The following is a 19,321-nucleotide window of genomic DNA, read 5'->3' as shown; positions in this document are numbered from 1 at the left end:
GATGGCTGGGTAGGGTAACAGAATGGTCAGCTGGCTGACCCCATGATGGCCAGGTAGAGTAACAGAATGGTCAGCTGGCTGACCCCACGATGGCCGGGTGGGGTAACAGAATGGTCAGCTGGCTGACCCCATGATGGCCGGGTAGGATCCGTCCGGTTTGCAGTCGTCCATGGTGAGACCGATGGGAGACTCCTCGTCCAGAATCATCATGGTGCCACAGAAGTCTGGGGGGTGGGGGTAAGCAACGGAGAGGTGAGGGGTTGGGGGCAGCGGGTGAGGTGGAAGGGGAGACAGACAGAGAGAGAGACTGGGTTGGTAGAGTGAGTGAGTGGTTGGTGAATCGGTGGTGAGTGAGTGGGTCGGTGAGTGATGAATGGGTGGGTGGGTGAGTGACTGGTGAATTAGTGAATGGGTGAGTGGGTAGGTTGGTGAGTGGATGAGTGGATGAGTGAGTGAGCGGGTGAGTGAGCAGGTGGATGGGTGAGCGACTTGGTGAATTAGTGAATGGGTGAGTGGGTAGGTTGGTGAGTGAGTGGGTGAGTGAGCGGGTGAGTGTGTGGTGAGTACTCACACTTGTCTCTCCAGAACAGTGAGCGGTAGTGGACCATGCAGTTGACCACAGAGCCCATGGGTAGGTGAGTGGGTGGGTGGGTGAGTGGGCAGGTGACTGAATGAGCGGGTGGGTGGGTGAGCGACTGGGTGATTGAGTGAGTGAGTGATTGAGTGAGCGATGAATGTGTGGTGAGTAATCACCCTTGTCCCTCCAGAAGGCTGAGCGGTAGTACACCATGCACTTCACCACGGAGCCCATGGGCAGGCGCTGCAGGAGTTGCGCCCGCACTGGCGGCAGGGCTGGCTCCAGCTCCACGCGCGCCAGCATGGCAGGGGGCAGCGCCAGCACCGCATAGTCGGCCTGCGCCCAAGGCAACAACATCAACAACATCAACTTCATCAGCTCACTTGCTCACTCACAGACTCACCCACTCACTCACTCACAGATTCACCCACTCGCTCACAGACTCACCCACTCACAGACTCACCCACTAACACACAAACTCACCCACTCACAGAATCAGCCACTCACACACAGACTCACCCACTCACTCACTCACAGACTCATCCACTTACACACATACTCGCCCACTCACCCACTCACACACAAACTCACCCACTCACTCACAGAATCACCCACTCACACACAGACTTACCCACTCACTCACTCATAGACTCACCCACTCACTTACAGACTCACCCACTTACTCACAGACTCACCCACTCACTCACATACTCACCCACTCACTCACATACTCACCCACTCACTCACCCACTCACAGACTCACCCACTCACACACAAACTCTCCCACTCACTCACAGAATCAGCCACTCACAGACTCACCCACTCACAGACTCACCCACTCACTTACAGACTCACCCACTCACTCACAGACTCACCCACGCACTCACAGACTCGCCCACTCACTCACAGACTCACCCACTCACACACAAACTCACCCACTCACTCACAGAATCACCCACTCACACACAGACTTACCCACTCACTCACTCACAGACTCACCCACTCACTTACAGACTCACCCACTTACTCACAGACTCACCCACTCAGTCACAGACTCACCCACCCACACACAAACTCTCCCACTCACTCACAGAATCAGCCACTCACAGACTCACCCACTCACTCACAAAGACCCACCCACTCAGACACATGCTCACCCGCTCACTCACCCACACCCGCCACCCCGCTCCATGTACACTTACCGTGTACTGGTCACCCCCCTCTGTGTGGATGTGAACCCCCCCAGAGGAGCTTGGGGACTGCTGCTGCTGCTCGATCCGCGTGACGGGGGAGCTCAGCTTCATGTGGTCCCCCAGAGACTCCGCCATGCGCTCGCTGATCTGTGAAGAGCCCCCTACGAATTTGCGTTCCTGTTGGGGAGGGGGGGAGGTAAGTGGGGGGGGGGGGTGCGTGGGTGGGTGGGTAGGTGATTGGGTGGGTTGGTAGGTGAGTGAGTGGGTGAGTTGGTGGGTGCGTTGGTGAGTGGGTGATTGCATCGTCTCTCGAGGAGGTGTTCCTGCAGACCCACTCCCACTGTCTACTGTATACCAGGAGATGTTGACTACCTCGCCTGGTATACAGGATGTCGTGGATCCGATCCCGACTCTGACGCCTGCTGTATATTTGGAGTTTGTGTGTGTCTCTCGCCGTGGTGGCGTGGATTTTCCTCCGGGTCATCCGCGTTTAGAGTATTTGGCTGCAATAAACTTCCACGTGACAAGCCACTTCGCTGAGCTATCATTTGTGATGGCCAAGTCGCTTCTAAAAAGAGCTGCGTAGCTCAGTGGGCCTTACCTGGTCAAACAAAACATAGCTTCGTTTGGGTTTAGTCTACAACATTCCACAAATGATAGACCCACAATGGCCTGGTCACAGCTAGCTGATGGAAGTTGCAAGCGTGAATTTCAACATTCCTTGCAGATGGGGTTGGCATCGTCCCCCACTCCTCCTGATGCCGAGGGGAAATGGGCGAGGTTTAAGCCTGTGGTTCATGCAGCTGCAATGGCTGCTTTGGGTACCTGGTCCAAACCTCCCCAGAGACGCTGGCTGAGGAAGAAGGTGTTGCAGCTGGCTGAGAGAAAGCGACGGGCCCACTCTCATCGGCTACAACATCCCACGTCGGAGAATGAGGAGGCTTACCGCAGCCTTCACTGAGAGGTTCGGAGAGCCGTGCGACGCTCCAAGGATGAGTGGTGGTCGCAGGTTGCTGAGGAGATGGAGTCTGCCTCAGTAGCTCGAGATCACGAAACACTCTTTAACTCCATAAAAAACAAAGTTACTTGCAGCGCCACACCCATCACCGTCCTCAAGGGAAAGAACGGTGATTCGATCTCCGACCCCCCAAGAACAGATTCGCAGGTTTGCTGAGGATTTCTGTGAGGTCTTGGGGGAGGGGGGAAACCCCTCAGCCCAGATAGCATCATGGGACAAGGTGAAGGGACGACCCTTCTGGTGCTGCTGTGCCTCAAATATTGACGGGAGGTAGCTGCTCCTTGCGAGTGGCTGGCTGAAGGTGCCATCTATCGAGGAAGTACAGAGAGCAACCCATAACTTGAAACCAGGTAAAGTGCTGGGGGAGAGATGATCTCCCAAGCGAATTGCTGAGGGAGGGTGGCGTTCTGTGTGCAGACTTGCCACACGTGACATCATTTTCAAGTGTCTGCTCGACAGGATGGGTTCTGCAGGATTGGAAGGATATCCCTGGTGTTTGCCATATTTAAAAAAAACATGGGACCGCACAGATTGCAACCGACATGCTAAGGAGAGGCTTGCGGAGCCCCAATGTGGTTTCAAGCCAGGGTGGTCCTGCACGGACGCCATTTTCTCTGTCTGTCTGCTACAGCAGAGTTGTAGGGAATTCCAACAGGACTAAACATCTCTGCTTTATTGACCTGGTCAAAGCCTATGATACCATCAATAGGCCAGGGTTCTAAGTTGTTCTTCTGGCTTTGGGGTTCCAGAGCTGTCTGCTCGCAATCATTAAGGACTGTCATGAGGGTGGGCAAGCCCGGGTAAAGTTACGTAGTTGGGAGTCCTTCCCCTGTTCACCTTGGGGTGCGACAGGGATGTCTTCTGGCTCCAACACTATTTTACATCGTCTTTGACCATGCAAGTTCAAGAAGCTTTCCATGGATGTACCAGTGGAATTCCCATCTGGTACAGATACAATGAGAGGCTGATCGATGCCCCGGTGTGGTCAAGGGGTGGCTCCCTTTTAAACAAACATTACGTTTATGGATGATTTGATGATTGGTGCTCACTTTGCCTGGGTATTTTATATCATCACAAACTTCACTCCCCCAAGTGAGTGGGTGAGTGAGTGGTTGAGTGAATGAGTGAGTGGCATGGGCTGGGGAAAAGATGGACCGATGCGGTATGGGAGGATGTAGAGCTGAGTGGACTTGCCCACGACCGGTACCAGCGGTGTTAAGATCGGCCTCTGTAGAGGAGGAGGCTCGTGAAGGACGCTGCTGCTACTGGGCAGTTGGAGGCAGTTGCCCTCCAGCAACAATGGAGGTGCTCGTGACTCAGTGACTCACTGAACCAGTAACCTAATAACCCCCACGACTCGGTGACGCACGGATATGCGGCCAGTGATCCCGTGACCCTCTGACCTGATGACCTGGCCCTTCGTTGGTGGTGAAGATGCGTGCCGTGCCCCCTTATCACCAGGACATGTGACCCAGTGACATTGTGACCCCGCAATCTCATGACCTACTGACCTGGTTTCAATTGAAGAAGCAGGCCATGGCTGTTCATCACAAGCTCCAGGAACTCTGTCACTCAGTGACCAATGACTCAGTGACCTGTTTACCAGTGAGCACATTACCCAATGACCCCATGACCAAGTGCCATTATGACCCAGTGATCTTGCGACTCAGTGAACTCATGACCCAGTGACCCCCCGTGAACTCGCCGACCTGGCCCCCGTTGGTGGTGGAGAAGATATGGGCAGTGCCTGCTTACCACACGACCCATTGAGCCTGTGACCCGGTGACCTCATGACCCAGTGACCTCACGACCCAGTGACCTCACGACCCAGTGACGTTATTATCCCAGCGACCCCGTGTTGTGGTTACCTAATGACCCCCTGACCCAGCAACCCAGTGACATCGTTACCCAGTGACCCAGTGGACTCATGACCCAGTTACATCATGACCTTGTGACCTTATGACCGAATGACCTCACGCCCCTGTAGCCTTGTGCCCCAGTAACCTCATGAACCAGTAACCCCTGCCCGTGAAACCACTGACCTGTCCTCCGTTGGTGGTGGAGAAGATGCGCGCCGTGCCCCCGCACTGCTTCAGGTACCAGAGGAACCAGAGGGCGGAGGCCTCGTGGGGCTCAGAGGTCACGTTCACGTTCACAAACAGCGTGCCAAAGTCCCGCGTCACCCTGGCAGTTGGAGGGGTGGGGGTTGACAGGTGAGTAGGCAGCTGAGCAGGCAGGTGAGTGGGCAGTGAAGAAAGCAGTTGAGTGGGCAGGGAAGTGGGCAAGAAAGCGTGGAGGTGAGTGGGCAGGTGAGTGTACAGGGAAGGGTACAGATGAGTGTACTGATGAGTGGTGAGAGTAAGGAGAATGAACAAGTGTAGGTGATCATACAGAAGGTTGTACAGGTGAGTATATTGGTGACAGTACAGATCAAAGTGCAGGTGAGTGCAAAGGTGCAGGTACAGGTGAGTGGGCAGGTGAAGGCACAGGTGAGCGGGCAGGTGAGAGTAAAGGTAAGTGTACAGCCGAGTTTGCAGGTGGTGAGATCATACAGGTGATCGTACAGGTGATCATACAGGTGATTTTACAGGTGAGGGTACCGGTGAGGGTACCGATGAGGGTAAAGGTGAGTGTGCAGGTGAAGCATACTTGGTCCAGCACAGTTTGTCCAGCAGCTGCTTCATGGTCATCTGATCCCACTCAAGGGCGTGCGGGGCATCCCAGGGGGCATCAGCCGGGATCTGCACAAAGACAAAGATCCCCCGTATAGCCTCACACAGACTGGAGGGGCAAGGGCTGTTAGCAGCAGGTAGCAGCGCCTATGAAGGCTGGCACTGTGGCACAACGAGGCGGTGGGTGGGTGGCCACCACCACGCCCACCCGGCCGCCTTTCTCTCCCCTTTACTACACACCGCTACCAAGTACTAATTTGAGGTCGAGTCGACCTAGGGGAGGCCCAAGACCAGCTCAGATAATGGCTATCACTGGCATTGGCAGTAAGCAGGTATCTATCTCGGGTCGCTGGGCTCGTAGTGCAGCGAGCGAACCACTACACTACCGCTCCTCTTACACACATGTAGTGAGCTAACTACCCTGCACGGAGGAGTTACAGCTACGAAGGGTCTGACCCTCACTCGGGTCCTGGCCACGTGTTGATGCCTCTAAAGCATACAGCTTGTAGGACATGGAGCTTCCAGCTTGTAGGATGCAGCGACCCTGGTCTCTCTCAGGGACCCGCCTTATATCCCCACCGGGTCGGGGCCACTCCGCCCTCGGCCCCGCCCGTCTTCTAGAGCGTTCTAACTCCCCCTCGATCCCTCTCGGGAGCTCTCCCCGGACACGTGATCACCCACTAGCCCCCCCCCCGCCTGGGGGCCCCTCTGTCGACACTCCGGATCACGTGTCTGCAGGGTCAACCAGAGTGCCATGGCCCGGGGCAACCCTGCCCCTTGGCTGAAACTCTCCTACTCCCCCTGGTGGGAGCCCTCACCACACGCTATGCGTGGTGCCCGCGCTAACCCAATGCTGGCCAAGCCCCGCTAGGGCTGGTACCACACCCGCCCATGGGGTGTACGCGATGACGGTGCATCGCACGCCACGGCCCTCTCAGGCCAGCACCATACAGTGACATCAGCGATGTCACTACACACACATACACACATATACATGCTGCACATACAGCAAGAACCTCCTGGTACCACTGATTGGCAGTAGACGTCAGAAAAATGAGTGGCAACCTCTCCTCCACAGGCAAACAAGCTCACAGTTGCCTGGGAATCACAGCTTCTCACACCTCACCACCACAGTCAGTCCCACGCCCCCTTCATTCTTTTGTTCAGAAGAAGAGTCACTCCCTGTTGTTTGGCAATCTCTTGCCCCAAGTAGAGGACTGTCCACACCTCATGGTGACTGGAGCCACAGCCAGTCCACCGGACCTCCTGAATATCACAGAGATCCAGGCAGTAACAGTCCAGCTGCCAAAGTAGGAGTGGCAGCCTCTCCTCCGTAGTGAGCATTCGAACATTCCACGTGGCCACTCGCAGTGGATTTTTTTGCTATTTCCGGAGGAACTCCGAGAGGAAGGATTCAGTCTCCTGGCTCCGCCAAATGGGGTTTGGCCAGGAGACGTCAGAGGCACCTGTCCCCTCCCCCGGGGCCTCCGGTGGTGATTGAGTAGGGGCGCCAAGGTGGGTAGGAGATGTTAACTACCTCGCCTGATACACAGGAAGTCGTGGAATCGATCCCAACGCCTGCTTTATATTTGGAGTTTGCGTGTCTCTCTCCCCCTGGTCGCGTGGATTTTCTCCGGGTCCTCCGGTTTTCCCCCTCCACATTTAGAAACAACGTCATGCGTTTAGAGAGTATTTGGCTGCTATACATTTCCACGTGATGATGATGAGTCACTTCGTTGAGCTATCATTTGTGATATCCAGGTCGCCTCTGATAAAGAGCTATACAGTAGCTCAGTGGGGCCATGCCTGGTAAAATAAAAACAATTTGTGTTTAGTTTAGTGGTGATTGATGGTGGAGGGTGTCACCAGCCGCACCCCCCCCCCTGTTTAGTCACTCTGGCGGCTGCGAGCGGCATGAGAGGGAAACAGCCGAGATTGTTATTGGCTACGGGCCCCAAACACAGCGCTTGGTTTGGGAGTTACCGACGCACACAAAAACAAATATCCCCCCCTCTCCCCGTATAGCCTCTAACAGGCTGTTGGGGAAAGTGCTGCTAGTAGCGAGTAGCAGCAGCGCCCATGAAGGCTGAAACTGTGGCACACGAGAGGGTGGGTGGCCAGCATCACGCCAGCCCGCCGGCCCGCCGGCCCGCTGGCCCGCCTTTGTCTGCCCACTAGCGATGTTTGCTGCACACCGAACCAGGTATCCATTTGAGGTTGAGTTGACCTGGGGGATGCCCAGGACCGGTTCCGACAATCGTAACTGGATGTTGGTGGCCGTTAGTGGGAATCGATCTTGGGTCGCCGGGTTCGCAGCGCAGCACGAACCACCACGGCCAACCGCTGCCCACGTGCACACACAACACGCGTACACACACACACGTGTACACACACACACACGTGTACACACACACACACGTGTACACACACACAACACGCGTACACACACACGTGTACACACACGCAACATGCGTACACACACACACGTGTACACACACACAAGACGCGTACACACACACACGTGTACACACACACAAGACGCGTACACACACACAACACGCGTACACACACACAACACGCGTACACACACACACACACGTGTACACACACACAACACGCGTACACACACACGTGTACACACACACAAGACGCGTACACACACACACGTGTACACACACACAACACGCGTACACACACACACACGTGTACACACACACACACGTGTACACACACACAACACGCGTACACACAAACGTGTACACACACACAACACGCGTACACACACACACACGCGTACACACACACAACACGCGTACACACACACACGCGTACACACACACACGCGTACACACACACGCGTACACACACACACACGCGTACACACACACACACGCGTACACACACACACACACGCGTACACACACACAACACGCGTACACACACACGTGTACACACACACAACACGCGTACACACACACGTGTACACACACACGTGTACACACAAACACAACACGCACACACAACACACGTATACACACACGTTTACACACATACACACACGTGTACACACACGTGTACACACACACGTGTACACATAACACGCGTACACACACACACGTGTACACACACACATAACACGCGTACACACACACACCTGTACACACACACGTGTACACACACACGTGTACACACACACACAACACGCGTACACACACACGTGTACACACACACACACAACACGCGTACACACACACGTGTACACACACACACACAACACGCGTACACACACACGTGTACACACACACAACACGCGTACACACACACACACACAACACGCACACAACACGCGTACACACACACACGTTTACACACATACACACACGTGTACACACACGTGTACACACAGACACCTGTACACACACACGAGTACACACACACACCACGTGTTCCCCTCTCACCTGCTCCCCCATGTAGTCCAGCGTGCGCAGGAGGTTGTTGAGGTCGAGGATGGCCAAAGGGTTCCAGAGCGTGGGGAAGGCCCCCCGGAAAGGGGAAGCACGGCCCTGGTGGAGGTAGAGGGAGGGGGGGCACAGGGGGGCGTGGGGGAGGGGCGTTTAGAGGAGACACGGAGGACATGAAGACACGAATTGAGACAGAGGGAGACAGTGGAAACACGGGGAGACAGTGAGACACGGTGGTGGTGTATCTGCCAGCCATCTCAGTCAGTCAACCCAATGGCACCACCTGTATCTGTCCCTTGACCTCCTCCTGCCAGCAGCTAGAGTATACTACACTTCACGTGGAATCAAAAGTGGTGCACCTCGCCTGGCTCAAGCGCCGCCGCGACGTCACCGACACTTAGTGGTGAACGGCGGTTGTTGTTGTTGAGTGGGTGGGTGAGTGGGTGGGTGAGTGGGTGACTGAGTGGGTGACTGAGTGGGTGGGTGAGTGGGTGGGTGAGTGGGTGACTGAGTGGGTGGGTGAGTGGGTGGGTGGGTGGGTGAGTGCGTGAGTGAGTGAAATTGGCTGTGGGAGAGATGGACTGATGCAGTACAGGAGGATGTGGAGCCGAGTGGATGTTCCCATGACCACCAAACCAGAGGTGTCAAGATCGGCCTCTGTGGAGGATGCTGCTACTGGGCAGTCGCCCTCCAGGAACAAGGAAGGTGCTCATGACTCACTGGGTCAGTGACTCACTGTCATTGGCACCTCATAGCAACATAATAACAGTGGTTGTTGTTAAATAAGTGGGTGAGTGAGTGGCACGGGCTGCTGTTGGTGTGTGTCCGGGGGGCACACGCACGCACGCACGTGCTTGTAGTACAGGAGGCGCTCCCGCTCGTTCACGCGGTAGGTCTGCACGCCCAGATCGCTCGCCAGGCCCAGGATTCGGTCCTGGGTGGGCCCCACGTAGGCGCCCCCCACGTCCACGTAGCCGAACTCGGGGCCCTGGCGAGGGGTTGGAGGAGGGGTGCGTGGGGTGACGAGCGCGGAGGGAAGTGAACAACGGACGGATACAATGAACGGGGGGGGGGGGGGAAATAACATTGACGCGCCTGTGTGGATTCGGTGGAGCCGCCGGCGTCTGCATTGTCATCCTGGGTGGTGGTGTGAGTGAGCACTCGCACCCCCACCTACCCCGAGATGTTAACTGCCTCGCCCGGCATGCAGGTGGTCGTGGGTTCGATCCCAGACTCTGACTATGCCTGCCGCTGTATGCTTTGGAGTTTGTGGTGTCTCTATTTTTCTGTCTCTCCCCGTGGTGGTCACTGCATAGATTTTCTCTCCGGGCTGTCCGGGTTTTTCTCCTCGTTTAGAATCGACATCACTCGTTTCAAATGTATTTGGCTACTACCACAAAGGTGCACACGATGACCACGACGACGAGCCGCCACTTGCGTTAATCTACCATCTGTGGTGTCCGGGTCGCTTCTGTAGAACAGCTACGTAGCTACTCAGTGGGCCTTACAGCTGGTAAAATAAAAACAAGTTTCGTTTTAGTTTCGGTCTCTATGCGTATGGGTCTATGTAGGTATATAAATGGGGCTCGATGAGTCTGTGGATATCTGTGGGTCTCCTTGGGTATCTGAGTATGGGTTTCTGTGGATCTCTTTGGATCGCTGTGGGTCTTTATGCAGCTCTATGAGACTGGATCACTTTGGGTCTCTATGAGTGTGGGTTTGTGTGGGTTTCCATGGGTCTCTCTGAGTGTGGGTTTCTGTGGGTCTCCATGGGGCGCTAAGTCTGCTATAACATGATACGCTGCCACTCCGTTAAGCTATCATCTGTGGCGGCCAGGTCGCTTGTCTGAAAAAGAGCTCCATGGAGTTCAGTGGGGCCTTGCAGCTGGAAACACACAAACTCTTTTAGGGTGGTGAAAGTCCACCCGCCCCACCTCCCCCTCCCTCCCCTTTCACGTGGTGGTGGTGGTGGTGGTGGTGAAAGTCCACCCCTCCCCCCTCCCCCTTCACGTGGTGGTGAAAGTCCACCCCTCCCCCCTCCCACTCCCTCCCCCTTCACGTGGTGGTGAAAGTTCACCCCCCCTCCCACTCCCTCCCTCTTCACGTGGTGGTGAAAGTTCCTCCCCCCTCCACCTTCACGTGGTGGTGAAAGTCCACCTCTACAGCCTCCCCCCTCCCACTCCGTCCCATTCCCCCTTCACGTGGTGGTGAAAGTTCACCCCCCCCTCCCACTCCCTCCCCCTTCACGTGGTGGTGAAAGTCCACCCCTCCCCCCTCCACCTTCACGTGGTGGTGAAAATCCACCTCTACACCCTCCCCCCTCCCACTCCGTCCCATTTCCCCTTCACGTGGTAGTGAAAGTCCACCCCTCGCCCTCACGGTGGCTAGGAGATGTTAACTACCTCGCCTGGTATACAGGAGGACGGGAGTTTGATCCCTGACGATGCCTGCTGCTGTCTATTTGGCGTTTGCGTGTCTCTCTCTCTTCCCATGGTGGTCGCGTGGATTTTTCTCCAGGTCCTCCGGTTTTTCCCCTCCACATTTAGAATCAACGTCGTGCGTTTTATTCGAGCTATTTGCTGTGCCGCTATACATTTCCACACGACGACGATGACGATCGGCTGCCACTCCGTCGAGCAGCTGTCATTTGCGATAGCCAGGTGAAAGTGCCCCCCTCCCTCCCTCTGCCTCCCCCACCTCACCTGGATGGTGAAGGTTCGACCCCCGACGCGGTCGCGCGCCTCCAGCACCAGGACGTTGACTCCGTGGTGTGCGAGGTGGCGCGCAGCGTACAGCCCTGGTGCGTTCAAAGACAAAAAGACCCCCGTGTAGCCTTAACAGAGTGTTGGGGCAAGTGCTGATAGCGAGCACCTGTGAAGGCTACCGGCACTGTGGCACACGAGGGGGTGGGTGGCATGCCCGGCTAGAAACTCTGTCTCCCCAGTGGCCACGTACTCAATTATGGCTGGGTTCAGATAATGAGAGGCCCAGGTAGGTTCCAGGTCACATAATCTCTATCACTGGCGTTGGTGGCCGTGAGCGGGAATCAAACCCGGGTCTCTGCCGGGTTCGTAGCGCCACCGCTCCCCCACACACTGCCCACATGCGCGGTGACATCACCAAGGCGCTTGTGCCAGGCTAGGTGCACTTTTAGGTCACGTGAAAGAGTCTAAGGCTCGCTGTTGGCAGGAGGTCACAGGATAGACCCAGCAGATGTCATGAGTTGACTGATTGAGATGGCTGGCAGATGCACCAATTGTGCTCTCTCCCACGTATGCCAACTTGCTGTGCTTTAGCCACCCGGCGCTCCGCTCGTTGTTGTGAGCGTCGCTCCTCCGCCCTCCGTTGTTGCTGGAGGGCGACTGCCTCCAGCTGCCCAGCAGCGTCCCCCACGAGCCTCCTCCACAGAGGCCGATCTTGACACCGCTGGTACCAGTCATCGGCAAGTCCACTCAGCTCCACGTCCTCCTGTACCGCATCACTCCATCTCTTATCTAACCCGTGCCGCGCCCGTTTAGCCCCATCTGTCCGGCCAAACAGAAGCTGTTTTGGCATGCGGCACACACAGGCACGCACGCACACACAAAGACAAAGATCCTCCGTGTAGCCTTTATCAGACTGTTAGGCCAAGTGCTGTTAGCGGAGACCTATAAAGGAAGGCACGACACACGAGGGGGTGGGTGGCAAACATCACGCCGGGCCGCCTTTGTCTCCCCAGTGGCGATATTTACACACCACATCAGATACTCATTTGAGGCTGAGTCGACCTAGGGGAGGCCCAGGACCGGTTCAAATATTCGTCACTTGGTGTTGGCTGCAAGCGGGAATCGAACCCAGGTCGCCGGGTTCGTAGTGCAGTGCGTTAACCGTTGTACGACCGCTCCCCACTATATATACACACGCACAAACACGCGCACACACACACAAACGAACATGCACACACACACACACACGCACACACGCACGAACACACGCACACACACACGCACACACACACACGCACGAACACGAACACACGCACACACACACGCACACACACACACGCACACACACACACGCATACACACACACGCACACACACGAACGCACACGCACGAACACACACACACACACGCACGAACACACGCACACACGAACATGCACACACACACGAACATACACACACACACGAACATGCACACACACACGCGCACACACACAGGCACGGGCGTGACTGCGAGCAGAAGGAAGCCTGCACTGTCGCCATAGCAACCAGCGGGGTTTCCCTGGCAACGGGATGCAGGGAGGAGACACACAAAGACAAAGGTCCCCCGTGTACCCCGCAAAGGCACTTGGGGCAAGTGCTGTCAGTTAGCATCGACACAACAGCGGCAACAACAATAGCCACCGTGGCGGTGACATCACCGCGGCGCATATGCCAGGCTAGGTGCACCTTCAGGGCCACGTGAAGTGTGGAAGGCTCTTCATCTTCAGGTCACGGGAGTGACCCAGGTGTTATGGATTGAAAGCTGTGCCAGGCTAGGTGTCTGTGCCAGGCTAGGTGTCAGAGCTCACGGGACAAACCCAGGTGCCGTGGCTGAGATGACTGTGGCAGATGCACCAGGAAAGCTCCCCCGCTGTTGTTGCAGAGCGACTGCGTCCAATTGCCCAGTCGCCTCAAAGTGCACATAGCCTGGCACTGCTCGGCAGCGTCCTTCACGAGCCGCCTCGACACCGCTGGTGCCAGTCATTGGCCAGCGCACTTGCATGTAGTCCGTGCCGCATTAGTTTAGCCACCTCTAATTCGGCCAAACAGACTTCTGCTGTCAAACCAGAGCTGGTCATAAGCTTACTGCCGAAGTACAGAAACGTATCCACTCCCTCCACCACTGCCCCACCACTCATAGGGAGTGGAGTGTTTTATGTCATCAACTACCCAGGCAGCCGCTTAGTTTTAGTGGGGCTGATGGTAAGGCCCCCACCTCTTAGTGGCACGCTCCAGGTTCAGCAGCAGTGCCTCCAACTCTTTTTGAGAGTGAGCAGCAATTACCAGTTCATGAGTATACATAACATGTCCATGGGAAGCTTCTAGAACTTCACAGTACGTGGTCAAAGCACGAAGAACAACAACCCAGAGCCCTGGCCGACTGGTGCTACCATACTCCTTTCACCAGGTCAATAGAGCAGAGATGCATGTCCCGATGACATCCCATACAGCCTCTGCTGTAGCAGACGGACTGAGACTATGGCGTCCGTGCAGGGCCCCCTCGGCCCTTAAACACATTGGGGGCTCTGCAACGTGGGGAGGGGGGAGGGTGCTGAATAGTCATTGCCAAGAACTTTAAGTTAAGTTTAAGCTCATGTTTGAATTTGTCATGCGGATGGTGGTTTCCCATGCAGCCAGTTGACCGGCTATTTCGCACGGGAGCTAAAGCAGCAGCAGCAGCAGCAAGCACACAACGGCATGGGACATCAACGCCGTCGTAGGGAGATCGACTGCAGGACAGGGCCCTCGTCAAAGGGGATGTTCCGACCACGAACTAAACGTGGCGATTTGACGGTCGTGAACGAAACTCGCGCTTAAATCAGTGCCAATGTATAACGTGGGAGCAACAGGCGCCAGATTAAACCATAACAACAATAATAGAGGTTTTTTTGGGTTAGATCGCATAAATATATAAATGTGTCGTTAAACCCGCCACCACCCGACACTGCCAACTAGTAAGGGTTGTCACGTCAACAGAACGTGGCCAATTCGTCACTAGTACAGCACTAACCGGTGTGGTGGAGAGCCAAGCCACGACATTTACAATCTGAGTACAACGTTTCGCCAGTAATTACAACCAGCTTCATCAGGCGACAGCCAGATTTGTGAAGAAGTCCACCTGTTTCATTCCTTATATAGAGGCGTAGATGTGGCAGGGGGGGATAACTGAGTCAGCGTATATTGTGCATTGTGCAATATGCGAGCCCTTTTACTTGTCCTCCAGGTAAGTAAGCTCTGCGTTTCAGTTTCGTAAGGATGTGTGAGTCCCAGTGCCACAATGTGCATGGAGGGTGGTTGAGACAGGTTTTTTGGGGGGGGGAGGCGAAGAATAACATAACCTCGGTCTTTTTTTATTATTGAGGAGCAGTTTTAGGAAAGTACTTTCAAGATTATTAAAGTGCTGTTGTGGATGCTGTTGTGTGTACATGTGTTGAACTTCTTTTGCACCACCGTAAGTAGCCAATAGTGTGAATCTGTGGGTCCCTGTGGGCCGCTATGGGTGTCTCTTTGGGTCTGGACGTGTGTGGGTTTCTGTGTATGCATGTATGTTTAACTTCTTTAACACGGTACGTAACCAATCGGGCTCATCGGTGGGTCTCTGTGGGTCTTTATGGGTGTCTATATGGGTCTCTATGGGTCTGGGTGTCTGTGGGTCTCTGTATGTATGGTGAACTTTTTTCACAACACCGTACGTAGCCAACCGTGCTAATCTGTGGGTCTCTGTGGATGTCTATGGCTGTCTCTATGGGTCTGGGTGTCTGTGGGTCTCTGTATGTACGTTGAACTTATTTCGTACCACCGTACGTAGCCAACCGTGCTTAATCGGAGGCCATCTAGGTCTGTGTTCGTCAGCAGTAACATTATTGTCAGAGTGCAGGTCGGAAAAGCCCACAGTGTTGACGTGGAGAGGAAAGAGGATGGGGCCAAGCAACAGAGAGACCAGAGGAACTCTCTAAGTAGTAGGCGGGGGGTCCTGTCAGACGATGCTTTATTGATGGGAAGAAATATTTGAAATCGGTCCGATGAGTTCATTGTTTGTAGACATTTTGGATGTTGCAACATCATAACCCACATTGTCACGCGCTGTAGACGAGTCAAGGGATGGGATGGCGCAGTGAGACGGCAAGATTCAGGGCGCCGCAGTGGCTAGGAGATGTTAACTATCTCGCCTGGTATACAGGAGGTCGTGGGTTCGATCTCAACCCTGACAACTGCTGTATATTTGGAGTTTGCGTGTCTCTCTCCCCGTGGTCATGTGTTTAAAGTATATGGCCGCTATACATTTCCACGTGATAAGCCGCTCCGTTGAGCTAATAATTTGTGATGACCAAGCCACTTCCGAAAAAGAGCTATAAAGCTCAGTGAGGCCTTAACCCGTAAAATATGAATAGTAGTAGGAGAAGAAACCGTTGAAGTCAAGTCAAGAGTTTTGAAGCTGTGCTCTATTTTTCTCGAGCACCAGATCGCTTCGGATGGAACAGGGCATGGTCTGAGATGCTATTTGTGATTTTTAAGATCTTCTCAAATATCTTGATTACGGGGAGAGGGCAGAGATAGGGCTGTAAATGCTGGGGTTGTCTGTAGCGCAACCTTCATGACGGAGGGCGCACGAGGGTCGTTTTCCCATTCGGGAGGGATGGATGCCTCGAGAATGGAAAGGCACCATGGCGGGTGGAGATGCAATCAGTGCGCCGCCTCCCCCAACCTTCGCACAAATGGGGGCCACCAGGGGCATCCCACATCCAATCTTGCAGAATCCAATCCATCCTGTGGACCAGGCTGCTGCAATGATGCCACAACAGGCAGCCTGCACATTAACGCCACCCTCCCTCAACAGTTCACTTGATGATTCATATCTGCTTGCCACTTTAGCTGGACTCCAGATCGCCCTGCACACTTCAACAGCCATCCACTCACATGGGAGTAGCTACTTGCTCCTAAATTTGAGGGCCTGCAGGAACCAGCAGGGTCACATCCCCACCTTGCCCCATGATGTTATCTGGGCTGAGGGATTTCCCCCTCCCAAGACCTCACAGAAATGCTCGGCAAACCTGAAGACCAGTTCCTGGGGGCGGATCACCGTTTTTCCCTGAAGGGTGGTGATATGTGTGGCTCTGCAAGATACTTTTTTTGACAGAGTTAAAGAGTGATTTGTGATCGCACGCAACCGAGGCAAATTCCATCTTCTCGGCAACCCGCTCATCCTTGCAGCGCCGCACGGTTTTTCCGAACCTCCGAACGAAGGCCACGGTAAAGATTATTGTCGGACGTGGGATGCTGTAACCCGTGGCAGTGGGTTTGTTGCTTTCTCTTAGCCAGCTGGAACATCTCATGTTGTCAGCCAGGGAGGTCTGGACCATGTCCCCAATGCTGACATTGCCACCACATGAGCCACAATCCTGAACCTCCCTCATTTCCCCTCGGTATCAGGAGGAGGTGGGATGGGACAATACCAACACCAGCCAGAAGCGACAATTAAATTCTTGCTCGCAATTTTCATCAGCTAGCCGAGACCAGGCCATTGTGGGCTTGGATGCGATCCTTAGGTGGACACCCACCATCGCAGTGGAAGAATAGCAGGCGCATCTGACAGATGACAGCTCCACGGTAGGTCCTGGTGTCAAAAACATGATCCCACATATGCTGTTCTGTTACTATGTAGTCCAGCAGATGTTCTTGCTTGGACCCGGCGTGCATCCATGATGTGTGGTGGATGCGCTGATGCCGGAACAGCGTGGTTGGTGATTACAAGCCCATGGGCTGCACAGAAGTCTAGCAGCCTCCGACCCTTGTTATTGAGCTGATCTGGCCCATACCTTCCAATCGCTCCAGCCCAGCTGCCAGCATCATGACCAACTCGAGCATTAAAGTCACCCAATAGGATGACTCTATCCCAAGAGGCCACTTTAGCGAGGATCTGGGGAAAGGAGGTTATAGAAGGCATCGAACTCATTGGCTGTATCTGCACCCCTCACACAGTCACAACAACAGCCGCCTTTCACCACTAAGCGGTAGTGATGTCACCGCGGCGCTAGGTGCACACAAAAATAGATTCCCCATATAGCCTGAACAGACTGTTGGGGCGAGCGCTGTTAGCGAGTAGCAGCACCTGTGAAGGCCACGTAGTATTGGTAGCCAATACCACGCCCAACCGCCTTTGTCTCCCGAGTGGCAATTTGTCCACACCGCACCAGCTAAACATGAGGCTGAGTTGACCTAGAGGAGCCCCAGGACTGGTGGCCGTGAGCGGGAATCGAACTCGGGCGATCAGCACGAACCGCTCCGCACACTCACAACCCACCCTCACAACGACACACACGTACAGAGCAAAGATCCCCCAAATAACCTTAACTGACCGATGGGGCAAGTGCTGTGAGCGAGTAGCACCAATGAAGGCTACCGGCACTGTGACACACGAGGAGGTGGGTGGCCAGCACCACGCCCGACCGCCTTTGTCTCCCCAGTGGCGATGCTTGCTGCAGCACCACGCCGAGTACTCATTTGAGGCTGAGTCGACCAAGGGGAGGCCCAGGACTGGTTCAGATAATCGTCGCTGATGTTGGCGGGAATCGAACTCGGATAGCCGTGTTCGTAGCGAAGCGCAGCGCTAGCCGCTGCACCACCGTTCCACACACACAGACAAAGATCCCCCGTGTAGCCTGCGACAGACTGGTGGGGCAAGTGACCGTGAGCGAGCGGCAGCAGCAGCGCCTGTGCAGGCCGGGAACTGTGGCACACGAGCGGGTGGGCGGCCAGCACCACGCCCGGCCGCCTTTGTCTCTCTGCTTGCAATGTTTACACCACACACCCACATCGTTTACACACCGCCGTCACACGTCCTCTCACACACACACACTCTGACACACGCAAAATACAAAGATCCCCGTATAGCCTGCACGCACTGTTGGGGTAAGTGCTGTTAGCGAGCACCTATCACAGAGACCAGGAGTTGGTGGTGAGGAGATGGCGGTGGTGAGGGAGCGGATGGTGAGGGAGCGTCACTCACCAGAGATCCCAGCTCCGACCACGACCACATCGTAGCGCTGGGGAGCTGACATGATGGGGATGGTGAATGGCTGCTGCTGCTGAGTCGTGGTGGTGGTGAGTGAAGCCGTCTGCTCCTCGTCCGTCTGTCACGAGCGCCGCGGCTCTCGTCAGGGGCAGCTGCCCCCCCTCCCACTCTCCCTCCCTCTCCCACTCTCCCTCCCTCTCCCACTCTCCCTCCCTCTCACACTCTCCCTCCCTCCCCACTCTCCCTCACACTCTCCCCACCCTCACACACTCTCCCCTCTCACACTCTCCCCCCTCCACACTCTCCCTCCCTCTCACACTCTCCCTCCCTCACACTCTCCCCACCGTCACACTCTCCCCCCTCCACACTCTCCCACTCTCCCTCCCTCTCACACTCTCCCTCCCCACTCTCCCTCACACTCTCCCCCCTCTCACGCTCTCCCCCCTCCACACTCTCCCCCCTCCCCACTCTCCCTCCCTCTCACACTCTCCCCCTCTCACACTCTCCCCACGCACCCTCCCTCTCACACCCTCCCCACTCTCCCTCCCTCCCCACTCTCCCTCCCTCTCACACTCTCCCCCTCTCACACTCTCCCCACGCACCCTCCCTCTCACACCCTCCCCACTCTCCCTCCCTCCCCAC

At 55.4% G+C, this 19,321-nt stretch overlaps 1 protein-coding gene across 1 annotated transcript in view; it reads right to left on the bottom strand.

The window, feature by feature from the left end:
• LOC144952200 (amine oxidase [flavin-containing]-like) overlaps nucleotides 1-18,881 on the bottom strand; it is a 67,741-nt gene extending 48,860 nt beyond the window's left edge. The window contains exons 1-9 of the mRNA XM_078882602.1: nucleotides 18,674-18,881; nucleotides 11,624-11,718; nucleotides 9,772-9,909; nucleotides 8,919-9,023; nucleotides 5,438-5,529; nucleotides 4,831-4,972; nucleotides 1,780-1,947; nucleotides 754-913; nucleotides 128-224 (exon numbers count right to left, since the gene is read on the bottom strand). Of these exons, the coding sequence (XP_078738728.1) occupies nucleotides 128-224; nucleotides 754-913; nucleotides 1,780-1,947; nucleotides 4,831-4,972; nucleotides 5,438-5,529; nucleotides 8,919-9,023; nucleotides 9,772-9,909; nucleotides 11,624-11,718; nucleotides 18,674-18,725 (1,049 nt within the window). The 5' untranslated portion in view covers nucleotides 18,726-18,881. The remainder of the gene's footprint in view (nucleotides 1-127; nucleotides 225-753; nucleotides 914-1,779; nucleotides 1,948-4,830; nucleotides 4,973-5,437; nucleotides 5,530-8,918; nucleotides 9,024-9,771; nucleotides 9,910-11,623; nucleotides 11,719-18,673) is intronic.
• Between the last annotated feature and the right edge of the window lie 440 nt (nucleotides 18,882-19,321).

This window comes from Lampetra fluviatilis, chromosome 66 (assembly GCF_964198595.1).
Source record: "Lampetra fluviatilis chromosome 66, kcLamFluv1.1, whole genome shotgun sequence".
NCBI classification, from domain to species: domain Eukaryota; kingdom Metazoa; phylum Chordata; class Hyperoartia; order Petromyzontiformes; family Petromyzontidae; genus Lampetra; species Lampetra fluviatilis.
This window is presented reverse-complemented; position numbering and strand designations above follow the sequence as displayed.